At 42.8% G+C, this 26395-nt stretch overlaps 1 protein-coding gene across 2 annotated transcripts; it reads left to right on the top strand.

Annotated features, from left to right (window-relative positions):
• The first annotated feature begins 2747 nt into the window (after positions 1-2747).
• KPNB1 (karyopherin (importin) beta 1) lies at positions 2748-24387 on the top strand. Of its 2 annotated transcripts, XM_010585525.1 has the most exons (20): positions 2748-2934; positions 4390-4590; positions 6199-6351; positions 7463-7522; positions 7867-7956; positions 8380-8490; positions 10119-10220; positions 11427-11651; positions 12082-12273; positions 13589-13719; positions 14984-15131; positions 15456-15527; positions 17873-18017; positions 19689-19771; positions 20400-20507; positions 20765-20908; positions 21020-21125; positions 21478-21592; positions 22205-22366; positions 23059-24387. In XM_010585525.1, coding segments are annotated over exons 2-20 (2265 nt in total). In that variant the 5' UTR covers positions 2748-2934; positions 4390-4473; the 3' UTR covers positions 23060-24387. The 2 variants fall into 2 exon arrangements, with proteins under 2 accessions (XP_010583827.1, XP_010583826.1); XM_010585524.1 differs by lacking the exon at positions 23059-24387 and having other exon boundaries at positions 22205-22370.
• The last annotated feature ends 2008 nt before the right edge of the window (positions 24388-26395 follow it).

Here is a 26395-nt window from a genome sequence, read left to right as displayed (position 1 = left end):
AGGGGGGTCAGGGGGTTGTGGTTTCATCCCGAGGGAAGGGAGCTACGCTGGGGAGCTGGGCCTGGAGTTTTCCCCATGACCTTCTTAAACAAAAAAAATAAAAATTAAAAAAAAAATAAATAAAAAAGTCCTAAAAAGAAAAAAAGAGGAAAAAAAACCCCAAACCCCACGTCTCATCCGTGTGCTGGAACCGGGGCGGCGCGGGGAAGTTGAACTCGCGGGCGGCGGAGTAGGATTTTTGCTTAGTCAAGGTGTGGTGCTGCAGCCGCTGCCGGCCCTGGGAGGGGAAGGGTCCGCAGCGGCACCGGGAGGGTGGCTGGTGTCCCGGGGGGTGTTGGGTCCCGGCCTTTCAGTGGTGTGTTAGTCACAGGTGCATTCTCATCGCAAGCAAAACTGGCATCCTTCATTTTTTTTAAAGTGGTTACATATACTGGTCTTCACTGGTGTAAACTGGGGAAGTCACAGAGTCTTTATTTCTGTTACTCCATTTTAAGGTGTGCGAGATGCCCCTCAGAACCAGAATTGATGTAGCCTTTGTGCCAAATGTCAGTTTTGAGTCACAATTCTCTGAATTGCTGTTTGTTAAGTCTTAGGATCCCCCCCCCCAGTTAGACCGAAGCTTTCTGGGCTGTGTTACGTGAAGTATTTCAGGGTGATGTGCTTGAGGTGCTCGTGATCCTGGGTTTCAGGCTTTTGAAAGAGCTGAAGGATACACTAATTTTTCAAGGTTTCATTTATACTTGCTGCCTTGCCAGAGCCACATAAAGGCAGCAAGCAGAGGAAGCGGAGCTTATGCTGGGGCTAAAAATTTGTGCCCTGGCCTGGAATGGGGACGTGGGACGGTCCAGCCTGGCGAAAGGCAGGGGTTGAGTTGCTCCACGTAGGCTGTGAGGGCAGCTCATGGCTCGGCTTTGCAGGAGGATGAGGCAGGAGAGTGAGGATGTGGGATTGAGGGCTGTTCCCATTGCAGTACGTGGTGGGTGGGAAGAGCTCCAGCTGGCCCAGGGAGAGGGAAGGGGTTGAGATGGGAAGGGGTAGGAGGTACAGGGTCGGGCGAGAAGTTCTGCACCCAGGGCCACGGCCGAGCACCCGGAGCTGGAAGTGATCTCCCAGTTAGTTAATGGAGATGCACCCACAGAGCGTCTTGTTCTTCCTCGTCCTCCCCCTCCTCCTCCCTGTAGTTAATTTAGACCCTTTTCTGAGATTTTCATTGACACTTCTGTGGGTGTGGGAGCTGAGGTCGTACGCATTTGCTTTGAGTCTCAAGTCTGGAAGGCTTAATGTAATGCTTCTCATTTTTAGCTAGAATTATTCTTAAAGCTCCAGGAAAAGACAAATTTTTTTTGCTAATTTATGAGTGAGAAATCCAGGGACGCTTCTTCACCTTTGAATTTTAGTACAGTTTTCTTCTCAAACGCGGCAGCAACACTTTTATTTTGTTCTGTGAACTTTTTTTGAATGACTCCTCGCTTCTGATAAAATCAGTATATAAAACATGAGCAATGTTGACGGTTGGGAAGTGGTTCAGTGTAGTATATTTGTTGGGGTTTCATCTATTGCATTAAAATTTCAGAGTATCTCTGATGGCTTATGCTCATCAGTTTAAGTTGTCCCACATATTTGTTTCCAAATTCTGCAGTTTGAATGTTGAAAAGTACTGGATAGCCCAACTAAATTTTTTTTTTTTTGAAGAGCTGAGCTTGGTCATTGAAAATGTGGAGTCCAAGATACTGGACTTATTCTATGTTTCTGTTGAACTTTTGGAAGTTAAGTTAGTTTTAAAAATGGCTTTTTGGTGCCCTAAAATCTTTGAATCTACCTTAAGTTCTGTTACAGAGATTATAGAAATGGGTTATGCATAACTGTATGTTAAACGTTTTCAGGAAAACCATGCTCCTGCTTGATGTGAAACAGTTTTGAACGTGGTGCAGCTGTTCCCCCTATTTCCTAGAAAGGTTTTCTTAGTAGGCAAAATGCTTCACAGGGCCAGCGAAATGAAAAAGCTTTGCTGCTGAAACTTTAGCTGTATCTTGTACACGACGGAAGTCTCTGAAATGTAAAGCTGTCAAATCAGGAAAGGATTTAAATGCGGAGGCATTTCTCACTAGCTCTCACCAAAAGCAAGTGGCACGAATGTCAGGTATTTTTATCCACATGTATGCCCTTTTTGTGACGGGTAGTCTTGATATATGTCTATGCACCTTTTATTGCAGAGAAGGAAGTTTGTGATTTTGCAAACCTATTTGCAATGCACCAAAGGAGCATCTGATTTCACTTTTTAGCAATTCCTGTGTTAGATTATAGTTTGGGTGTTTGCCTTGAAGCAGGGAAATAAGTAGCAGAGAGTTACTCTTCACCATGTTTGATATCCATCCAGAAAACACATATCTTGGCATACAACCTGAGTAGTTTATTTAAAGGAATACTTAAAGCAGGCAGGAGCATGGAAGGTAACAGTCTCTCAAGTAAGCTAAAAAAAAAAAAAAAAATCCAGCAAAGTCAATGCCAATTTACGTCGCTTTCCAGTGGTTCTAATTAGGAGCTTAACGCCCATAATCTCAGGATAGAGCCGCCGTTGGTGCATGGTGCTGGCGGTTTGTTGTTGGCCTGATGGAGAAGGAGCTTCAGTGAGTCGTGGTCTCATTTTGCTGGGTGCTTGGGGTTTTTTGGTTGGGTTTTTTTTTCCTCTTGTTAGTGGGGAGGTGCGGGCAGGCAGGCAGGCGTGGGTGCTGAGCCCTCCTCTCTTCCCAGCCGACCTTCCTGGTGGAACTGTCCAGAGTGCTGGCAAACCCCGGCAACAGCCAAGTTGCCCGTGTGGCGGCCGGCTTGCAGATCAAGAACTCCCTGACATCCAAGGACCCCGACATCAAGGCCCAGTACCAACAAAGATGGCTTGCGATCGACGCCAATGCCCGCAGGGAAGTGAAGAACTACGTAAGTTTTGTGACTTTTGGTTTTCCGCCTGTTGTTTTCTTGTGGTGGGGGGATGAGCGATGAATGTCTTGTCTGTCCTTTTCCACCTGAAGAGTCTTCCGTTGGCTGGCTGCTCCCTTTCACGAGACAAGCAATGTCATTTGCACTTGCTTGGGTGCTCTGTTGCTTCTAGCATGTTTTATCTGTAGAATTATTAGGGTAAAAACCCAAACAGGTATGAGGCTGCTGCTTTTAAATTCACACCTGTAAATACTTTTACAAGGAGCCTCTGAATAGTCTTGTGTGACTGTGGGAGCTAATGGGCATGGCTTCCCCACTGGGTGATTGCAACTGGGTTGGTGTTTGCTTTTTCTTCTACTTGAACAGCTTCCTCAACTGTTTTACAATCCACATTAACCTCTTTGAAGCATACTCTGTTGGAACATGTGTGTTTACACAAGGCCTAGCAAATTTTAAGAGTAGAATATGGTAAAAAATTTGCAAGTTCCAAATAGGAAATTATATTCTTAAATTTTCACACAGATGGGGAATTTGCGTGACGACTCCTGTGCTCTTTGATAGTTGAAGTTCAGGATTTGCAATGGCAGAACTGGTGGCTTAGTGTTTTTTGGCTGATGGGTACAAAGGTGTACTTGGACGTGTGCAGGGTTATGTCATTGATGCGAGTTGGCCATACACTTTATATAATGTTTTTTTGTTAATAGAATCCTTATATAGCGGAACAAGGTTGGCTGAGTGATGAAGATACAACTTTAGTCTTTTATTTACATTGATGATCGCTAAGGGGGAACTTATACTGTAAACAGGAGCCGTCATATGGTGTACTGAACCTAACAAAACCAGTTTATTACTGTTTTCTGTCAAGCAACATTAGAAATATAACAATTGTTAAGTGGATATATGGAAAATGAAGACATGTAACTGGAAATGCTGAAACAAACGCATGCCCCCTTTTTTTAAGAAACATGTTATTGAGGTATACAAAAAATCATTCTTCTGATTACAATTAAAAAAAAAGAAAATTATTCGGTCCTATTCAGATTATCTTGGCATAAACAGTCTGATATTTGCGGGGGGACTTTTAAACCACAGTTTGTTTAGCTTTTGCAATTTTGCTTTATAATACAAGTGGGGAGGAATTGTTCAGTGAGTCATTGTTGCACGTTATGGCGCATAGCATTGTGTATGGGATTTAAAGGATGTGGTAGAAGTACGTGTAATCACACAGCTGTATCTCACTTCCTGAAAGGGGCAGCCATGGCCAAGTTCATGTCAAATGTTATTTGTCTGTGGTCATGGCCTCGTCTGCAGCAGGAGAAAGCAGAACAAGCCAACTGCTTTATTGGGGAAGGGGTGTGTTTGGAATAACATCAAGCAAAGACTGGAGTGGAAAGCCAGCGCCCATCTCTCTTTGGTCACTGACATCAAACCGTCGCCTGCTAATCTCTCCCGCAGGTTTTGCAGACATTGGGTACAGAAACATACAGGCCCAGCTCAGCCTCCCAGTGCGTGGCTGGTATCGCATGCGCGGAGATCCCCATGAACCAGTGGCCCGAACTCATTCCCCAGTTGGTAGCGAATGTTACGAATCAGCACAGTACGGAGCACATGAAAGAGTCGACATTGGAGGCCATTGGATACATCTGTCAGGATATCGTGAGTATATTTTAAATACTATTTTAAGTATTATTGTGAGTATATTTTAAGTGCTGGCCCAGCCTCTCCCCAGCACCTTTTCTCTTCCAGCCTTTCCTTTCTCACACCGCTATATCTAGTAGGCTGTAGTGCTTCCTTGTGGCTGTCTTTTAATACTTCCCCGAGGATGTCTGTGTGCTGACAGAACGATGGGCAGTAAACATGCGAGGATGGTGTCTGAAAGGACTGACCTGCTTTTGCAGCACAAATCCAGGTCATCTTTCGTAAGGTGCAGATTTGAGTCTCTATGTCGCTGCGGTCATATGATGGTGAGAGGTGCTGTTATAAAACTTCAGCTGAACGTCCAGTTGTGTAAAACGTTACAGATGAGTGATAAGCATTTGATTCCTTCCTGTGTTGGGGAAACCTGACAGCTACCCTCGTGTGAGGAGTCCCTTTATTCTTAATTTAGGAATTTTTGATGCACAGGCAAGAATATTTAGCTCTTTGAGGCACCTTCTACAAAAGGTCTCAGGGTTTTATCAGTGTAGCTTGGAGTATTGCAATGTGTTGCATCAAGTATCTGATGTGAACTGCTTGCAAAAACCCTGTGTGCTGTCTGACCTACCACTGAAAAACAAAATTAGCTGCTGCTTTTTTGGTGCCACTGAATGCCTTAGACAATGTACGTGTGGCATGTCACTGGCAGAAAGAGAAATCTTCTCTTTGGTGCTTTCATCAGGCTGCAGGGGACTGGTTTCACTGGGGAGGTAGGTTGCTTCGTGGAGGGTCAATGAAATAAAGAGGAAATCTACAGCTGTACAGGGGAGTGCTCCAGGTCAAGCGTTGTTTGTTGCAAGGCTGGAGTGCGTGTTTGTTGTTTCTTTGGGTGGTATGTATTGTTGACCTCTGGATTTTTGGATGCCCTGGCTTGCTCACTGAGTGTTTTGTAACCAAGATCCCTCTTAGAGTTTTGTAGTTTGTCAGTCGCATTGTGACACAATTCATGACCGTAGTTTGGGAATCTACTGCTGGATAAATTCTGATGTAACAATTAATACAGTTATTTGGGGATCTTGCAGCCTTTAAATTTACCATGAATTAAAATTAATCTGTAGTCTATGTTCATAGCTTTCTTCTTTAAGCCTTGAGTGCTCAACTGTTACCTGTCCTTGCTACTGGTCCAGGCAATGTATCTTTGCCCTTTGCCTAAAAAAGATTGGCAGCTTTACCAGTAGAAGTCTTGTCCACAACTGCTGGCTTAGACCTCTGCCCAGTATATAAAGGAATTGGAAATCAGTTTTTAACTTGCTAATTGAATGAAGTCAAGTAGTCTGAAGCTTGTTGGCCTATTAGTTGAAACAGTGAAGTTTATTTGGCATTTATGACTTGAATATCTGGAGTATTTATGCTCAGTTCAGTCTTCTGTTTTCTGTCCCAGAAGCTGTAAAGACGTGGTGGTGTATGAATTCCTTGTACTTGTGTTCTGGTTCTCCCAGGGAGCAAAGGGCTTCTTGGCCTTCGTGTCTTAAAACTTGTACTTGTAGATTTCAGGGTCAAACTTAGAGGGTACTTTAATATGGAGAAAGCTGTTTGGGTGGCAAATAACATTATCAACACCTCTTTTAGGATCCAGAGCAGCTTCAGGACAAATCCAATGAGATCCTGACAGCCATCATCCAGGGAATGAGAAAGGAAGAGCCCAGCAACAATGTGAAGCTAGCAGCTACTAATGCACTCCTGAACTCTTTGGAATTCACCAAAGCAAACTTTGACAAAGAGGTGAGGGGGTAACAATTCTTGGCCTAAAATGCAAGGGCTGAATCCACGGTCTGTGATGAGAAATCATGCACCACGCTGAGTTTTGATGCATAATTATGTTGCAACTGAGACTTGGATTCGTTTCTGTAAATCTGGTATGTTCTTGTTGTAATGCAGAAATACTATAGAAATATTCACAGATTCATCAATGGAAGGGAAGCATCATTGACTTTTTTTGGATAAATTTGAACTGACCTTAGAGTTTAGCCTATTAGATGCTCTGCTTCCTAATCAAACTCTACTCTATAATGCCGCTGTAAGAGTACAAGCTTGGATCAGCATTTTCTTTCAAGTGGTGTGGCAGCAATCCAGATTTAACTTTGCCTCTGAAAATTGTTGGGGGAGGAAGGCCTGTAAGAGTCTTCAGAATAGGGGCCTCAGAATGAGATTCTTTTCAGAACAGACAAATCTATTGATTTTTATTTTCCTTCTTGGATTAAGTCTATCCTCTAGGCCTCTACCAGGGGGAGTATGGGGAAGACAGAATTAAGATTGAAGGTCTTTTAATGAAAACTTTACCCGGTCAACTATTCAGTAGAAATTGATGGGGATCAGCTAGAGTCTTTCAGGATTTGAGATGGGAGGTGCATGATCCATTCAGAGTGTATTTCTGTTGGGCTTCTGTACTGTAAATAGGCTGGGCATAAGTCTGTTCCTTCCTACTGAAATGCAAGGATCCACGTACTGCCCCTCAAAAAATTTATGTCTTCAGTTTTGAGGTTTCTTGAAGCAATTGCTGAAATTGTTCAGGAGATAGCAGGATTTTTTTCTTCTCCCCCCCCCCAAAAAGCTAGTGTCTTTAGTTCTGCTGTATTTTTCTGTTTTGGACAGCCTGTTGAGCAGTTTTTAAAATGGAAGCTTGGGATTCCCGTTTTGGGGAAGAAATGATTTAAAATACTGCAGCGAATAGTAACCTATTGCTATAGCGAATAGTACTGTTCCTTGATCTTTAGAAGTGCTGCATGAGTGAATGTACTAGTCCAGACTCAAAATACGTCCTCCGTAGGAAGGCTTGCAAAGACTTTAATGCTTTTGTAAGGCAGTTCTAATGCTCTTTTATTTCTTCTTCTAGTCTGAAAGGCACTTTATTATGCAAGTAGTCTGTGAAGCAACACAGTGTCCAGATACAAGGGTGAGTGAAACTAAATGCTTGATTTGTCACTGCACCTTTCTGGGGAAGCGGGCTAGAACCTCTAGCATCAACAAAACAGTTGAAAAGTGTTACATGAAATAAGTGGTATTCTGTTAAATGATTGGTGCACATGTAAGTACTCAAAATGAGATTTATGCTTAAAGTTAGAAGTAGTAAACTACTAGGAGGATTTAAGTCGCTGCTTTTGAAAGACCTTATTGGGTCTGGAGTACACTAAATCAGCAGAAAGGCTGGGTTATTAATGTTGTGGTAGGCTACAACTGTGCTTGGTTTTCAAAGCACTCAGAAAGGTCACCTCTTTGATCCATTTTCTACTCTGACAGGTACGAGTGGCTGCCTTACAGAATTTGGTGAAGATAATGTCCCTTTATTATCAGTATATGGAGACGTACATGGGTCCTGCGCTTTTTGCTGTGAGTACTCGGGTTTCTCATGCAATTTGTCTGATTGTCTGATCTTCCTGTACTCCTTTGTCCTAATCCAAGAGGAAAAGTTATCTTGCATTCCTGATTTGTTTTTTTTTTTTTCCTTTGGCTGTGACTGCATGCTGTGAATCCTTCTCCTAGCAAAATCCATAAATCCAACATCAGGTGTTTCATACGCAAAAAGTCACAGTGCAAATTGCTTGACTTGCTCTGCAGTCCTCCCAAGGTGCTGATAGCTGATAAACTTCCAAATGAGGAGATTGTTTTCAATAACAGTAGCTCTAATGTGGCATCTGATTTCAGACAATCTTGAATCTCATATGAGTTGGCCAAAAGTTGGGGTACCTATTTCAGAAGAAATAACTTGCTAAAACATCCTTCTCTCCCCTCCTTTCTTTCATGTTTCTAAAGATAACTATTGAAGCAATGAAAAGTGACATAGATGAGGTGGCTCTACAGGGAATAGAGTTCTGGTCAAACGTCTGTGATGAGGAGATGGACCTGGCTATAGAGGCGTCTGAGGTGAGCTCGCAAGTGACCGCTGAAAAGCGGCGAGTGCCCGTGATCGTCTATTTGGGAATGCTGATCTCGTGTCTTTGTATTGTGTCTGAAAGTCCTCCTGTTCTCCCAAGTGGAATAGTGTAGGAGAGCTCATCTGAGGCCCTTGTGCGGCAGTCATGGGTCCGTGATGAGACACCATGCACCACTCTGATGCGATGTGATGCATGTCTGTGACAGAAGCTGAGACCTGAGGCTGCACGAAGCCCGTGAGGCTGGTTGACTCTGTGGGTGTTACATGTGCTGCAGACGTTAGCACAGTGTTGTGGTACCCAGCGCAGTTCTTAGCGGATAGCTTGGGTACTAGCAGTTGTCTTACCCAAGGCTCAGCTATGGTTAATTTATTCTGCTGTTCAAGGTAAATGTGAAGCTTGTAGCCAAGGTTGCATAAGGGCCGCCATTTGGAATTCCCTTTAATAACTCTTTGGGTTATTTTGTAGGCTCTGTAGCCTAATGTAAAGTTCTTAGTGTAGCTTGAATATAACCCCTTTTGCTTACTAGATTAGATTAGGATGAACTGCCTTTTTAAGTGAGCAAAATCCTTTTAATGCCAGCCTGGCTGGGAGTTGAAACTACTTGAGATAAAGATTCTCTGGCAGGTTTGATGAGAACACACTGCGACGTACAAGTGCTAGTTTTCTGCAAATGGTACCTGACAGCTACCTGATTTCTTCTTAGCATTCAAAAGTCAACTTAAGCTACTCCTGTAAGGTTAACCTAAACGCGCATTAAGCATGTATGCTAGGCACAATATAATACCAGAAAATTCTCAGCATCATGAAGATCTTTGAGCTGTTGCTTCATTAAGATGGCATCTTGAATTGAGATATACATACCGCATTGAAGGGAGAGCATTTCTTGAATTACCTGCTGTCTTGGAGGCCTAGTGGACCCTGTTATGCTGACGTGTAAGATTTTTGGGGTCTGTTACAGGCGTGAGGGACTGACTTAGTCCTACCCCAGTGCGCAAAAAGATTGATCACGTTCTATATAATACATTATTTATGAGTTAAGTATAAAATTGTGGGATGAAATAAAAGTAATCGTTATCCCTTACAATGGATAGGGCTGGAGATGAATTTGGGGTATTGTTCTGCATGCAGATGCTGTTTGCATGAATTTGCTGTGGAGATCAATAATAGCTTAAACTTTGAAGGGCTCTAGATGAATCATATCCATCTTTAAAAGTAGCTAAATATATATTTGTGTTGAATGCCCGAAAAAGCAAGGATAGCAAGGATAAAAGGACAGTCAGCAGCACGTAGGTTTAGTTTATAAGCTGAAGACCTTTTGCGGCTTCTGCTTGGGGTCACTTGTTAATTATACGTAACTGCAAACTGAAAATATTTATATTTGTACCATGTGAGAAAGGGCTCTATATGTGTATGGAATGGCAAATTGAACTTGCTTATTGAATATTTAACTGGAATTGGTGCAGGGTGTCCTTGAAGTTCCTGTGTGTTATGGTAACTTAAAGTTTGTGTTGAAGGAGAGGAAAGCATGCAAAAGACAATTTGTATCTAGTGGAGTTCATAATTCAGACCTCATGCCTATATAGCCACTGAGAATCATTTTGCTACCTTTTTTTCTAGGCAGCAGAGCAAGGAAGGCCTCCAGAGCACACTAGCAAATTTTATGCGAAGGGAGCACTACAGTATTTGGTCCCAATTCTAACGCAAACATTAACAAAACAGGTGAGTTGCAAAATCCCTGCTGCTTGTCAAAAAATATGTACTATGCCTACTTTTGGGTTCTGGGACAGTGATGCTACTGTTGCATGGAGGAGCAAATTGTCAGTGGTGGTCATTGCTCCCTTGCATAGGTGACTTCTTGATATGCTAGGTCTCAAAGGTGCTTTAGGTCCCCTCAGGTAGTTTTTAACGGTGCACTTGTTCAGAGCGCCTGTAGTGGCAGTCCTTGGTCTGTGATGAGACATCATGCACCACTCTGAATGATGCATCGTTTTTTAGGGCTGAGACTGACACTGCGTGCAGTGTCTTTTTTATGCTGAATTCTGTCAACGCATGCTTGTATTTATGGTTTCTGAAGAAGTTTGATAGTTATCTGTATTCCTAACGAAATGTTTGTGAAATTAAAACCAATATACAGTCTCTGCGTCATTAGAGATCCAATTTCTAGAATTCTTGAGGCTTACTTTTTGAACTGTGAAGTCCGTGTTTATTTAGTACCTATTAAGCACTTCACAGGGACTTGTTTGGACTGTGTTTCACAGTCTAATCAAAATTAATGGAATAACTTGCTACAGCAGGTCTAATTATAAAATAAAACTGTTAATTAAGCCATACAGGATGGAGTTCATTTGCCTTACTGCAATGAACTGGGAAAATGCTTCGTGCTCTTAGTGAATCCAGGGAATTGTTTCCCTGTTTGTTTTGTATCGCTGTCCGCTTGGATGCGGAGAGTTAAATTGCAGGAGGTTCTAAAGTGCTTGTTAAAACAGGAAAGATAAAACAGATAAGAGAATCACAGGTACACAGCTTCAAAGGAATTTGGTAAGTGGCTGAGCTAACAGTTGTAAGGAAGAAGCTATTTAACTGGTACAGCGGGCCACTCTGTGAGGTGATGGCATGGATCAAAGGAACAAAATCTCAACCTAGATGAGAGAGCAGCAGTTTGGAAGATGTATGAGGCTACTGTAGGTGCGTCAGTAAAGAGCTAGCAACCTTACAGCAGGATGGAAAGGTACAGATGATGCAAGTAACACAGGTTGCCTCTCTGTCAGAGATGTAGCTAGTCCTTCCAGACCTGAATTAATTTCTAAATAGAACACTTGGTAGTAAAGCAGTGTTACTTGCAGTAGATCCAACAGGATGTCACTGCCTGTGAGTGGTAAGGGATATTTTCCCCCAGACTGACCAGGGGTGCTGTTTTCCTCCTAGGATGAAAACGATGATGATGATGACTGGAATCCCTGCAAAGCAGCAGGAGTCTGCCTCATGCTCCTGGCGACCTGCTGTGAAGATGACATTGTTCCTCATGTGCTGCCTTTTATTAAAGAACACATTAAAAATCCAGATTGGCGATACAGAGATGCAGCTGTGATGGCTTTTGGGTGCATTTTGGAAGGACCAGAGCCTAACCAGCTCAAACCACTAGTCATACAGGTAAGATTCATTGTGTTTTCTTGGAGGCTTGTAGAGCAAAAACTTTGATTTATTTGGAGGAGGACACCTGCTTTGCACATGGTTCTTAATCTGAGGAAAAGCAAAAGGATGCCACATTTTAATCATGTTTTAGAGAGATTTGGTAGGGCTAGGGCAGGTAGTTTGGTTGTATAGCTCTGAATCACGGGGATATGCAGGACTTCAGAATACCTGACTCCAGGTGCCTCGGTTCTCAAGTATTACGCCTGGGAAATAACTTTATGAATCTCAAAATGCAAGAACAATGGCCTAGGTGGATCTAGACTGTCCTCCTCTCTCCAATCTATCGCTGGCTGGTAGAGAATACGTTAAAATCAGAAACAGTGGCAAATTTGTATTTCCACTTACTGCATATGATCACATCTTTCTCCTGACTGTGATTATGTTCTAGGCAATGCCAACTTTAATAGAACTAATGAAGGACCCCAGTGTTGTGGTTCGAGACACAACTGCTTGGACTGTGGGCAGGATCTGTGAGATGCTTCCTGAAGCTGCCATCAATGACATTTACCTCGCTCCACTGCTGCAGTGTCTGATGGAGGGCCTGAGTGCTGAGCCCAGAGTGGCCTCCAATGTGTGCTGGGTAAGGCAGTTCCTTTGCTGTTGGACATATGATAAGTTTCTGTCAACAAGGGGAATGCAGCTCATATTCATATATATGAATACACACACATACATATATATGCTCGCACGCTTAAATGGATTTCAGAGGTGACTCAGTGCTTTGGTCATCCAGCACGCACAACTGTTGTTAACTGTAAGTTACCTCAAGTCTGTTTTGTGGCTCTGGTAGGTAAGAGTAAAGGAAGAAATGGATTTTAAGGAAAAAAATGCTAGTATTCACTGAGTGTAGAGGTTGCCTTTGGTTTGAAAATGCTATGGAAACTGTCCTTGATAACAGGTGTGATAGCTGTTTAGCAAAGGCATGCAGGGATTTAGCTTTTATCTTGGGGGCAGCTGGATTGCCTTCTTAATCTTAAGGAAAAGACAAGATACCTTGTTTCCCATCACCTAAGCCTGCTTCTGCAGTGGTTCCAGAACTAAATTGAGGGGCATGAGATTTTTTTGTTCACTTACAGAGCTGCAGTCCCTTGGGTTGGTTTGCTAACTTCAGTTGTATCGTCGTCTTGATGCACGTCTACTACCAAGTAGCATATCTGATCTTTCACTATAAAGAAGATGTGTCCCTTACTGCCTTTTAAGAGAGCTGCTCAATAAGATTTGAGCTAGAGATGAGTATTTGCATGTCAAAACAAGTTTTAGAAATGACAGAATTTGTTCTCTTAGTATTCCAGAGGTTTGAAGGCTTGTGGTCAGCACGGAAGCTTTTCTCCAATACATTGGTCCTGACAAAAGTCCATGTAGCTGTGGCTTTTGTCTTCTGAAGATGATGACTACTATATGTTTTTAGATTGAAATGAAAATCAGGAGGCTTTCAACTCTTCTAATCCACCTGTCTCTCAGAGCAGTTACGGTTGCTCTGCAGTTGGGAATTTGAGCAGTCCGCAGCCTTGTCTAAACCAGGATTTTAACTTGTGATGATGGTGCCAGGAGAGTGGGTAGAATCTGTTAATACCCTGCAAGGTTCAAGCAATCTGCCTTTATTCAGTTTGATTCTTGACACTACCAGTTGTTGAGACCAGTAACGCTGTACAGACATTTGTCTGCAGACAGCGTGATTGCCTTGCGTGTTAATGTTATGTTTTAAGTCTTTGAAATTTTCATCACTGTTGCACCAAAGTTGGGTGCGGGAAACAATTAGCTGTTCATGAAAGGAGCTGTTAATCCTGCACGTTTGGGGCTTTTTTTGTTGGAATGAAAGCTGCTGGAATACATGTTTCTGGACTTGTAAGGGTAAACTCTTTTGAGTTAATAGCAATGGTTGTTCTGTGTTTCAGGCCTTCTCTAGTCTTGCTGAAGCTGCCTATGAAGCTGCAGATGTAGCTGATGATCAGGAAGAACCAGCAACCTACTGCTTATCCTCTTCATTTGAGCTAATAGTTCAGAAACTTCTGGAGACTGCAGATAGGTAACACTAAACCAGCTGGCTTAAGCTCTATAAAGATGCTTTTTTTTTTTTTTTAATTACTTCAGGCTGTTGGTCCTCTTTCTCTTGCAGCTTAGATCTGAATGGTGTTTTTCAGAACCAGGCTTTTTTGGTATCACACGGAATATAGAATGCTGATCCCCAGGAAGAAAGCTATTCACACAAAATAATTTCTCAATATTTTGTCCATATCTGCTTTTAGTAAGTCTGGTGTTTCCTCCAAGAGTGCCACTTCCGTATTTTACTTTGAAGTCTCTGAGCACAGTTTAAGACTGTGCACATCTTTGTACGGTAGTCATAAGACTCTTCAAGGTTGGCTACAAGGCCACTGAATAATTAGGATTGCAGCAAGACATAATTAGAAATCTGTGTGTATCGTACAGTTCGTTTTACTGTGATTGTTTTATGCTGTGGTTGTTGCTGTAGTGTTACATCCATTTACATTAGCACCAGGTACTCCCAGAAGAGCTGAGGACCTAGTTAGGCCAGATACTGTCCTTTTCCCAACTAAGTTGAAATATAAATAGACGAGGCAAAATATTTTCCTCAGTTCTGCAGATGCAGAAATAAGGGTAATGCTGAAGTCATATTCTGCCTTGAAGGTTGCATAAATCTTGACAGCTCAGAGTTCAATCCTTGGATCAGTTCAGTTGTCAGTTGAAGCCTTTTGCTGGAGGACTGCTTCTTCTTAAGCGGTGTCTCTGTCTGAACAGTTCAAAGTCTAAACTCTTCCTGTCTAATTTACATCCAACCAGAAGTGTAGCGTCTAGCTCAAGGCTCTGAAGCCCATCAGTCATCTTAGCATAGATCTCAGCTGTCTTTATTTCAAATTTAACACCCTCACCAACATCTTGGAGGGATGTCGGAGAGGTAGTAATGTATGCTGCTCACCTCTTGAGACCATCTTTTCCCAGGCAGGATAATGGCACACTGGAAGATGTGGGTTTGAGGCTTTTTCTGCTCCTGTACTTGCTGCCAGTGACTGAAGATATTGGAAGTCATTATTAATAGCAAATGAAAAAATGTTCCAAAAGCGGCTTCACAAATCTCATTTACTTTCAAGTCTTGGAATACGGGAATGCAAGTGCTTCTGCTTGTCACAACACTAAAATTTAGCTGTTAACAATTTACTAAAAAAAAAAAAAACAAACCCAAAACCAAAAAAAAACCCCAAACTAAAAAACCCCAGTCTGTTTCTAAGGAAGCCTGAGCACTGGGAGCTGCAAATATATTCCTTCTGTTACAGGCCTGATGGACACCAGAATAACTTGAGGAGTTCTGCATATGAATCTCTGATGGAAATAGTGAAAAACAGTGCCAAGGACTGTTACCCTGCTGTCCAAAAGACAACTCTGGTCATCATGGAACGACTTCAGCAAGTGCTGCAGATGGAGGTAGGTAAACCTGAATTTTAAACCTCTGTTACGGTAAGGGGTTTAAGGAAACTAAGTTGGTGTGATGTTGCTGTTGTGCTGTGGCTTCATCTGGTGTAGAAAAATAAGTTTTGTTGCTGACTGCATATATTATGGTATGATATGTTTTTATTTTTTTTTATAGATAGGTAGGTATATTAAGCTTCTAAACAGTACCTCTTGTCTTAAATCTGAAGAAACAAATATTTAAAAGTGAATCTGCAACTCATAGTGCTGTCAAAATCTGCTGGGTTTGCGTGGACTGAGATGCAGGCTTTTCACATGTGGGGTTTTGTTCTTTTTCAGTCTCATATCCAGAGCACTTCTGACAGAATCCAGTTCAATGATCTTCAGTCTCTTCTTTGTGCTACTCTACAGGTAAGTTCCTGTCTCCTGTGTTTGTGGTTATGGGAAAGAGGTGGTTTTGGAGACACTTCTGTGCCCCCGAGGATGCAGACGTGGTCCTGTTAATGAGATCTGAATGGGGAAATTGGATCTTGTGTCCCAGCTGACACGTGGGAGGTGATACAAGGTTCAGAAGGCTTCGGTAGAGTACGACTTAGAAAATTTAGGGCAATATGAATAAAGAACACTGTACGTGGCATGTTAAAGATCATATTTGCTTTCAGATTGGTTGTTATGTTTGCTACAGGCTGAACAGTTGCTTTGGTTGGCACAGAAAAAAACTCCATAATGGCTTTAATTCGTTCATCTGCCTCTTGTGGTTGGTGTTCTTATTTAAAATGGCACTAATTAAAATGCACTGAGTGTCCTTGAAATTAAACATCTGGTAATGAACAGCCCATGTGACTTAGAGTACTAGTGCATTTCAGTTCCTTGCTTAGTTCTACAAAGTCCACTGAAAACAGCCACTCTTTTCCCCAAAAAAACTGCTCAGGAGATTCACCAGGCCATCCTTCTGAAATACATGGTATTTGATATTGAAGCTTTCCTGTTTGCACTGCAGGAAGGGTGGTACTGTGCTGTCATGCCTAGCTTAGTTACAAAGCGCTGCTTGAAAACTCTGTAATAGATGTAGATTCAGCATCAGTGCAGCTCAGAAGAAAGGAGCGTGTAACAGGGTACTACGTAATCTGAAATAAAAGCAGAGCAGAGTATCTATCTCTACTCAGATTTATTCCTTTGTTGGGTGGTGTTACCTGTTCTCTGCAGTTTGGTTCTTCCATTCCTATTAGTCCAGGAAAGGGAGCCTTTTCCTCGCCTGTTGCTAACAGCCTGTTTCTATTGGGTTTTGCTTCCTGTTCTCTTAAGCGAGGTTAGGAAGTCTTCTGGATGTTGTCTCCAGGTTGTTTTGAGATATCATTAAATTCATACTTCTTGTTCAAAAGCCCATAGCATCAGCTGTTACTTTCACTCTCCAATTTCTAGGGTAATTTCTCAAATAATAGGTAGATGGGAATAATCTGTCCTTATGGTGGGCTTTAATGGGGAGACTTCAGTATCTAGAATCTCTCCTTCTGGCACAATGTGATCACTGGTCTCTTTCAGGACAGCTTTGTTTGCCTGTGGGAAGTGTAGTTACAGGTGGAATTAAACTGCTAGTTTTAATCTGTAAATGCGTTTCTTCATTATTGTAAAATCTGAACCTTAAGTATTTACAGTAGCGGCAGCAGATACTTAAATACCACCAAGTAAAAGTCAGCAAAGAGACTTTTTTCAGTGTTACATAGTCAAATGCACTATTTTCTTACATACTTTTTCTCTTCTGCTGGAAATACAATTATGAACATCCAGCAGAAGAAAAACATTTGTTAATATTTAAAAGGAATGAGAAAATCAAGACCAATTATTTGAACAGTCAAAGTCAAATCTCTTTGGCATCACTCACTTTGAAGAATCAGACTTGAAATAATTATTTTCCTCTGCAGGTTAAGGAATCAGTCTTTCTCTTTTCATAGGAAATGCAAATTTATTTTAAATAAGGATACATCAAAGCTGTGTTCTGTAGTTCACATGCTGAAAGGGATAGTCAGAAGTGTACAGTAGGAGCAGAGCATAGGTTAAGCTCAGGTATTTACCTGGGGTCTTTCCTTGGCCTTCTGCTCACTGTAATGTGCTGGATAACAGAGAGCATGTGTGCTCACCAGCCTGCTCTGCTCGTATGTAAGGTTGCCTCTGCTCCCTCCAGAAATCAGTTTTGCTTTTCAAACACTTCAGTGCTGAATGCATTCCTGTAAAGGTATTTTTGCATTGGTGGTATGTTAATTTGTTCTCCATTCATCCTGGGTAGGAGAGATTTAACTGCAGTTAGCAGTAAGGACATGCTTATGTCGTAGTTTAACAACCAGCATTTCTAAAGCTTAATTCTGTGGTTTAGAAGCAAAGCTTACGTGCAACCCATACTTGGCAGCAAGAGATTGCGGTCACATTGCTGTGATGGAAATGGGCTTTTTTTTTATAGGGCCAAATTTGGGCTGGTCGCATTTAATGCCAGCTTACAAATGGAAAGCCCGGAGAATAGCCTATGCAGCAGGAAAGGTAAATTCAGCTCGTTCTGTAGCTGGAAAATTGAATGCAGCTAAAGTGAATGGGACTTTGCGCTTGCACTGACAAAGCATATTTTTGCAGCAACAGAGTTCAAACAGCAGCTTCCTTTTAGCAGCGCAATTTGCTGGGCTGGAGCTAGCGCAGAGGATGTAAAGGCGCGATTCAGCCTCACATAGATGGAAGTAGTTACAATCTCTTTCTCCTTTCCCACCCAGAATGTCCTTCGGAAGGTCCAACACCAGGATGCTTTGCAGATCTCTGACGTGGTGATGGCATCTCTGCTGAGAATGTTCCAGAGCACGGCGGGCTCGGGGGGCGTGCAGGAGGATGCCTTGATGGCAGTCAGCACCCTGGTAGAAGGTCAGTATTACACTGCAGAGCGAGGTTGTGTTCAGGGGGAGGCAGAGCTGGGGCAGAACTGGTTTGCTTCTTTCACTTTTTGACTATATGGTGAAAAACATTAGTTCCTGGTTTGCTTGAGGTATGGTTTTGACCACACATCTCACCACACTTATCTGTGAAGCTGAGACTGGCTGGTTATGCTAGACTGTGTTTCATGAATGAATGGTTTGTTTTCCATTAATAACATAGCTACAATGCAAATTCTGCCAGAAAAAAAACCCCTAGTGCTACCTTATATAGTGTCCAGCACAGTGGGAACCTGGTCTTTGTGCTGCTGCAGGACAGTTTTAACGTTATCTTAATGATTTATACTTGTTGCTGCCTGTGACCCATGGTTGTTTCGTGGCGTTTTGTCAGTGGTGGATTTACAGTCATTGTTCCCATTTAAAAGAAATCACAGTGGCAGAGATCAGTGTCAGAGTGGGTCAGAATGGGTGAAGTAAAATAAAATTTGGATTGTGGTATTCAGGCACTTTGAGCTTCATGGTTCAGGTTTAGAAGGTGGTGGCTGTGGCATCATCTGGAGCTCTAGGAATGCACTCTGCTGTCAAATGAGCGTGAAAGTTGAGGTGCTGTTGAAAGTCTGTATGTAACCTCATTGCCTAACACTCCTGCGTTATCCCTAATAAAAGCCATGCCATGATATGGAAATGGTTCTTTCAGGAGATCAGTTTGTCGAGAGGCTCCTTTGAGTCTCCCTTTTTTCCTGAGGCTGTTATCCTGGCTAGCCTGTGAGGGTCTGAGCAGGTGACAGGACCTATTTCTAGTAGAAGTACGTGTCTGATCAAGAACACAGGACATCTTGTAAGTGCAGCAGGGTTAGTTTGGGCTTTTTGGAGTAGCCCCTTCCCACACTAGCGTGTTTTGGACTGCAGGTCTTTCGTGGGTACCCCTCTGACTGCTCTTGGGAATGTTTAGTGAGGTTGCCCGAGGAAGCTGGGGAAGTGAACGAAAAGGCTGAGTGGGATCATTGCAAGCTAACCAGCAAGTAAAAATGAAAGTGTGTATCCTCTTGGGACAAAGGCCTTTTCACTTTTGGATAGATAAGTCTGCATGCATGGTCTTAGTAATGCAAGTGACTTGGAGAAGTTGACACAGAAGAGCAGAAATATTTTACTTCAAATAGTGCTTAAATATAAACATACTGAAGAGTGCCCTGCTTGAACTGCACAGCTCTGAAGAGATTGAGCAGCTGTTTCCAAATGGAAGATGTTACAGCTGATATGGCAGTAAAGCAATGGGAAAAGGTGTAGACTTTTCAGCTGATGCAAAGCAACATAACAGTGCCAAACCCTGTCTGAAGCGTGCTGCCATGTCCCTCTCCCTCTCATGGGTCTGCTCAGTCAGGAAGATCTCGACATCCTTTCTGAGCACAGGAGGGGGTTGTCTGTCTTCAAAGGCCTGCAAGGAACTGAGCGCTTTCAAATCTGTTTAGTCCAGATGGACACATTTCACTGATGCTCAGTTTTTGTGTGACGTCTAGTGGAGAATTGATTTGTTGTGCTTCTATGGAACATACAGGTACTGGTTTGGGGTGGAATGTAATGGTGGGGTTCTGTTTTGTTGAACTCCAGAAAACAGGTCGTAGGTTGGGATTTTTTTTCTAACCAGAATATTTTCCATGCACAGTCTTAGGTGGAGAGTTTCTGAAGTACATGGATGCCTTCAAACCATTCCTTGGCATCGGACTGAAGAACTATGCTGAGTACCAGGTAGAGGTCAAACCAGGCAGCCCTGTGTTCACAATCTCTAAATTCTCATCTGCTCACAGATGCTGAGTTCAGCAGGTGTGCATCTGTAAAATACCACAGCTTCTGGTGATGAAACCAAAATTGGAGTCCCATAGACTTTTCTCTAATTACTGGCTGCATGCACAAATTTAGACTCTCTTCTATTTAATTCAGCAGAAGGCCTTCATTGACTTGACACCTGTGTTTTCACAGTGGCTGCATATTAGTTGGCCCTGATGAGGAAAGAGATTGCTACTGGCTGTGAATTTCCATTAGAAGGTCAAGTCATGGTACTCACCGTGGGGTGGATGTTTAGACCACCTGGCTGCTGAATTTGGTAGTGTTTGTTCAGACCAAGTACCTGTCACTTTGTTGGCATCTGGGTCTCTTGCCCTCCCCGTTGGTGAAGCAAGTTCAGCTCTTTGCAGCTTTGTGACGTAAATGGTTAACGAAGCAGGGACTCATCAGCTGCTGTATGAGGGTCGTTATTCTCGGTGGTTTAATGGCTGCAGACTCACCACTACTTAGTGCTTTAATAAGCTGAAGCTGTAAGGATAGGGTGGAAGACTGACTCACTAGGTGGGTGTCTTACTTGCTGTTCTATTTGCAGGTTTGTCTGGCTGCAGTGGGCCTGGTTGGTGACTTATGCAGAGCCCTGCAATCCAACATCTTGCCTTTTTGTGATGAGGTTATGCAGCTGCTCTTGGAGAACTTGGGGGTGAGTGTTTACCTTCTCATTAGCCAGTTAGTAACAGTTGGCTTGCACACTGAGAAGAAAGTGGGAGGTGGGAGAAGCAGAAGTGTTAGGCATGCTCTGAAGATCTCGTGTTTGACAACTATCTTGCTTACTATTTGAATGGAATCCAAATTTATTGGGGATAAGGATTTACATTTCAAGTAAATTCTTAATTTATTAGCTCCTCCCCCATTAAAAAGAAGTGCAACTGAATGTTACGGTGCCGAAATCTCTTCCAGAATGAAAACGTTCATAGGTCTGTGAAGCCTCAGATTCTCTCAGTGTTTGGCGATATTGCCCTTGCCATTGGAGGAGAATTTAAGAAGTACCTAGATGTTGTACTGAATACCCTCCAGCAGGCTTCCCAAGCGCAGGTTGATAAGGTAAGCCAGTGGTGCATGCTTCAGTTCCTTCATTAAAATCATAAACGAGTAAGGGCTCTGCACATGTCAGCAGGGGCATTGCTGAAGTATGCTTTCCTGTTGCCTTTCCAGTCTGACTATGACATGGTGGATTACCTGAACGAGTTGAGGGAGGGCTGCCTGGAAGCTTACACTGGCATCATCCAAGGATTGAAAGGAGACCAAGAAAACGTTCATCGTGAGTACTCTTGTCCTGCTGTGGTGGTTCTGTGCCTGAAATGACAAAGGGAGATAGGAAGAACTCTGCTTAGACAAGCTGTTTCACGGTTGTTATCATGTCCATGGGCATATCCGTGTTCATTCCCTTCTGTGTGGGAGTGAACGCTCTGCTGCCATGAGCAGTGAATGGGTTTTGAGCCCTTCACTAACTGGTTCATTCTTCTCTGGCAGTTTTTCCCCTCCTTATCTCAGAGAGCTCTTCTGGGATCAGAATCTGCCTGTTTGGGGGTATACTGGAATCCCTTTTAAAGGACAGACTATTAAACACAAACTGTGTTTCACCCTGCTATAATAAAGCTGTTTTCTTCCAGCGGATGTGATGCTGGTGCAGCCCAGAGTAGAATTTATTCTGTCTTACATTGACCACATTGCTGGAGATGAGGATCACACCGATGGAGTAGTGGCATGTGCTGCTGGACTGATAGGGTAAGCATCCTTATCCTATTTCAACTGACAGCACGCTCATTAGATAGATAAAAATCTTTGTACAGCAGCCTTAATATTTAAAGCTGCATTTTTATGACTGTCGGAAGTATTTAACATCAGTTCTGGGTTTTTACAGTCTAGTGTTGGATGTTTAACCCAAGGTGTGAAGTGGTTACGCAGGTGAGGTGCTTTAACTGACAGGGTGAAAACCAGTAGGTAGAAGTGAAAGTTGGATGTGTGTTACAGAAATTGCAGATCTAGGATTTTTCAAGGATGACGTGGGCTTAAAAAAACCAGAACACCCCACCCTCAATTCCCCGAGTATGGAGGAACTCAGGTCAGGGTGTTTTAATCTTTTCTACTGCATTTAGGGAGAGCTGATGGGAACATCAGGGAGATCAGTCTTTGGATAGGAGATTGAATGCCTCCGGTTAGTCACAATTTCAGAAAACTGTTCAGCTGTCCTCCTGCTGAAATTAGTGACCATATGCAGCATTTTAAAAAGGACATTAGCTGTGAGTCAGATTTCTTTTTGCTAGCAAGAGCTGATCAGAGTGGTACTGGCACATCTGTTTGTGGCACTCAGCCTCAAAGCCTCTCTTTCTTCTTCAGGGATTTGTGTACAGCATTTGGAAAAGATGTACTGAAATTAGTAGAAGCTAGACCCATGATACATGAACTGCTAACTGAAGGAAGAAGATCCAAGACGAACAAAACAAAAACCCTCGCTACCTGGGCGACTAAAGAACTGAGAAAACTGAAGAATCAAGCTTGGTAAGGGATTACACCCACCTCCTTTTCATGTTGCATAATTATGAAATTGGCTAAACTCCTGAGTCTGAAAGAGATGCTTCGCAAAAGCCTTGTTCTCTAGGTTGTTTCTCATTTATTTTTCTGTAAACAAGCCCCATCTGTGGTCTTGTATATCAGAACAAATACAAACCGAGAAACGTGGTGAACTGCTTGGCTTTCACAAGACCAGATGCAGACTGGAGGGCTTCTTGCATTGTGAAATGTGTCACCCTTGCTAGTCGGGGATGATCCTGCACTCCTCCAAACGCAGTGTAATTGAAGCCTGTAGACTCCTCAATCCTACTCGGAGCTCGAGGAGTGTCTGGGCAGCACTCTTAGTCATGGTTTAGTTTTAGGTAGTCCTGCGAGGAGCAGGGAGTTGGACTCGATGATCCTTATGGGTTCCTTCCAACTAGAGATACTCTGCGAGCCTATGATTCTACCAAAGTGCCTTTTAAAAGGACTGGGTTGTACAGAGGGGCACGATGGTGTGTTGGGAGAATAAGTCTGTTACAGCTTTGTCACTCCACCTTGAGAAGTTCCTTAGTATCCCTATTATTTCTCTTTTAGTTCTGCAAAGTCAATTTTTTCCACTCTACTGCTAGTCTTATCTCCCAAATGTGGAGTTTCGTGGTTTGGGAGGGGGTTTTGATGGACTCTTTTTTTGCTTGCAGATCTGTTACCATTGGGATGACACCTGAGACCCCCACTGGAAATCTCCAATCTTTTGAAAAAACCCGGAAGTGAGGAGTGTGCACGGATGCTGAATGTTTGGGAATGAGAGGATGAGTGAGTGAGGCTTGAAACACACCACATTGAAAATCCCGCCACAGCAACAGCAGCAGCGCTGTTAGCGAGCTGAGCACTGACTTGCGTAGAAAAACCTGGCATCAGCCATCTTCGGGAAGAGGGAACGACCGATTTCTGTCTGAGTAACGAGCAAGTGTCTTCTTCTGACAGACCAGGACTAGCTTCTCTGTCGTGGCCGGCGCAGAAGGGGAACGGCCGGTTTGGAGGAGAGGAAACTGGGTTCAACTGTGGTGCTCTTTGTCTGAGGTCTGGCTTTGGCTGCTGGAGAGAGATGGAGCCTGGGTCTCCAGCCGCCTGCTGTAACCTTTGCCGCACGATGCTGTCGGTGCATGGGATAAAAGGAGGGGGTGAAGGATTTTCAGTCTAGGAGTGAGTGTGTGTGAATGAGGCGGTATCCACATTCTCAACTTCAAGTCATTGCAGTTTATCTTTTCCCAAAAAAAGGGTTAGCTGTTGCATTTCATAAACTAACCGAAGTTCAGTCTACTGATGCAGCATAAGAGATGTAAAAAAGAAAAGAGGAAAAAAAAAAAAAAAGAAAAAAAAAAAAGGAAAGTCGCTCTTTAGGGCTTTTTATTTTAGGGAAACACTGACGAATGTTCAGAGCTCCCGTTCTGAGTGACGCTTTTCATGATCTTGTTTCATCAAAGCGCCTTTCCTTCCTTAATATTGTTCAACTGTGAATGTAGAAATGGGGGAAAAACAAAACTCTTGCGTTAGAGGGAATAGAAATAAATTGTCAAACAAGATTTCAGGCTTAAAAAAAAACAAACAAACAAAAAAAAAACCACACAAAAAACATTAAGTGCTCCGAATTGGCAGTGAGAACGCAAAGGGAAAGATCTCTCCTGACTTGTACTGTAGCAGCCCGAACACCCACAAAAATTGTGCCAAAGAGTTGAAAAACAAAATAAAACTTCAGGTAATATTTTGGATTGCAAAATGAGGATAAATTCAATGTTCAAACAGAATCTGATAAAATGCCATTTGGAAACTGCTTGGCCTTTTGTGCTCTTTATTTGATCAAATTTAATGTGGTATTGGTCTCTTGCTGCACTTCAAAAACAAAAAAAGGAAAAAAGAAATTTATATAAAATATATATATACTGACTTGAGCTTACACAAGACGGCACTTGTAAAAGGTTATATTTTTCCACTGCAGTTGAAGATTAATAAAATGGTGTCAAACATTCCCCAATACTTCCTTTTTGTATTCTTGGTCTTTCCAGTAAAAGGGGAACCCATTAATGATTTTTTTTTTCCCAATAGAGTAGTAACAGTCTGATGGGCAACTCAGAAATGAATTGGCTGTTTACTGCTTCCCCAGTCATGCAATGTCTATTTTCACATGAAGGATCAGAATCTCTCGTTTCCTCATAAATGAGACTTTTGCTTTTGAGGAATAGTCCCTTGCTTATCCTAGATTGTCAGCAATAAGCCAAGAAAAAAACGGAGGAGGTGCAGGGTTTTGAGACTATTTTTCATTTCATTTTTCTTAATGCAGCTGTTGATACTACCAGCATTTGAATCTGCAGTTTAACATGGGCATTTTTAAAAGCTGCTTGTGGGAGGGAGAGTAGAAAACCTTAGCCAGTATTTTTTTTCTTTTTTTTTTTCTTCTTTTTTTTTTTTCTGAAAAGCAGGCAAGGATCTGCTTTATTCCCCAATTTCCTTTTCCCAGTCTGATCCTAGGATCCATTACAATGGAGTCCACTTTCGTTGCCCATCTGCACTGCAGCATCCACAATAGCTCTTGTACAGGGTATCAGATATGTGCCTTTCAGTGCTGGGTTCAGATTGCAGTCGAAGTGCCGACTTTGAACCAGTGTACAAAAAATAAAATAAATAAAATAAATCCCAGGTGGTTAGAGGAGAGGAGGAGCTCTGTGAACTGGGAGAGCCAGCCAGCTCCGGAGCACGGACTAGGGAGAGGCCTGGGTCACATTTCTAGTAATGCCTTTTCTTTTTATTTTGTTTCTCGAGGTGGGGTGGGATTTCCTAAAAAAAAAAAATATAAAAAAAGAAAAAGCCATTCCTGAAGTTGGGGAGGGGGCGTGGAGGGAAGAAATCTGATCATTCCTCAGTGCTACCTGTTTCTGTCCTGTGTGGCTGTTCAGCTGTAGACAGCAGGAGAATAAAGTACACTGAGACAGTAGTGGAAACAAACCTTGTGTCTGTCCTGTTTGTTTTGGGGCTTTTTTGTTGGGGTTTTTTGATTTTGTTTCAGGGAACCAGTTCTCAAAAGCAATTGCAGCGGCACAGGCTTTACGTGAGCGATGTAGCAGTGAGCAGGAAATGGTCCACACCCCTGTGCCCCCCCCCCCGTGCTGTTGTCACTTAATCCTGTTACTGCTGGCTGTAGAGGGAGGGCCAAATATCTATTTTATACACTTTTTTTTTTTTGAAGAGCTGGTTTCACTGCTTGGCAGATTTAATTAATAGAATAAATCCTTGATTATTTTATTTTTTTCTTCCTCTGAGTGCCATTTCAGTACTAGAATCAAAATGCACTTGTCTCAGCAGAGCCTGCCTCAGCTGGCAGCCCGGGCTGGGCATCGCTTGCCGGAGCCGTGGGGCTGCTTGGGAGGGCTGCGATGGTGGTGTCGCAAGCGGTAGCTCTGCTCTGGCACTTCATGTCTTGCCCTTTCCTTCTAAACTAATCTCTCAGTGCAGGTGGGGGAAAAGCTTAATCTCTAAAAGTTGCCCATTTGTGCAATCCTGAAATTTTAGCTCCGAACCAAGTTCCTTTATTAACTTCATTTTGTCAATTTGTCAGTCGTACCTAGTGAAGGAGCCGGCGCTTCTGTGCTCATCTGCCTTCTTGATAGCAAAGTCTTTAACCCACCGTGACATGCCAGCGCCGTCACCGCATCACCTCCCTGCCGGCTGCGCCCACTCGGTAATAACGATGGGAAAGGACCCAATTACTAACAAATCGGTAGGACCGATTTATTTACCTTCTAAATAATAATAATAAAAAAAAAAGCGCCGCTTTATTTTTGTTTTCCTTACTTTTTTTTTTTTTTTTTTTTGCTGCTTCATTTTCCCAGAGCCCGCCGCGTCTCCTCCTGCCAGCATTCTTCCCCCGCCGCGGTGGCTCGGAGAGACTGTGTGGGTGTGCGCTCAATGAGTGACGATCGCCCGTTTCCTCTTTGGGGGAGCCGGAGGTGACAGCAGTGTGTCATCAGCCATATGTGCCAC

Source organism: Haliaeetus leucocephalus, unplaced genomic scaffold, assembly GCF_000737465.1.
Source record: "Haliaeetus leucocephalus isolate CR32 unplaced genomic scaffold, Haliaeetus_leucocephalus-4.0 Scaffold110, whole genome shotgun sequence".
Taxonomy (NCBI): domain Eukaryota; kingdom Metazoa; phylum Chordata; class Aves; order Accipitriformes; family Accipitridae; genus Haliaeetus; species Haliaeetus leucocephalus.
Note: the sequence above shows the minus strand (reverse complement) of the source record. Positions and strands in the feature narration are given on the sequence as shown.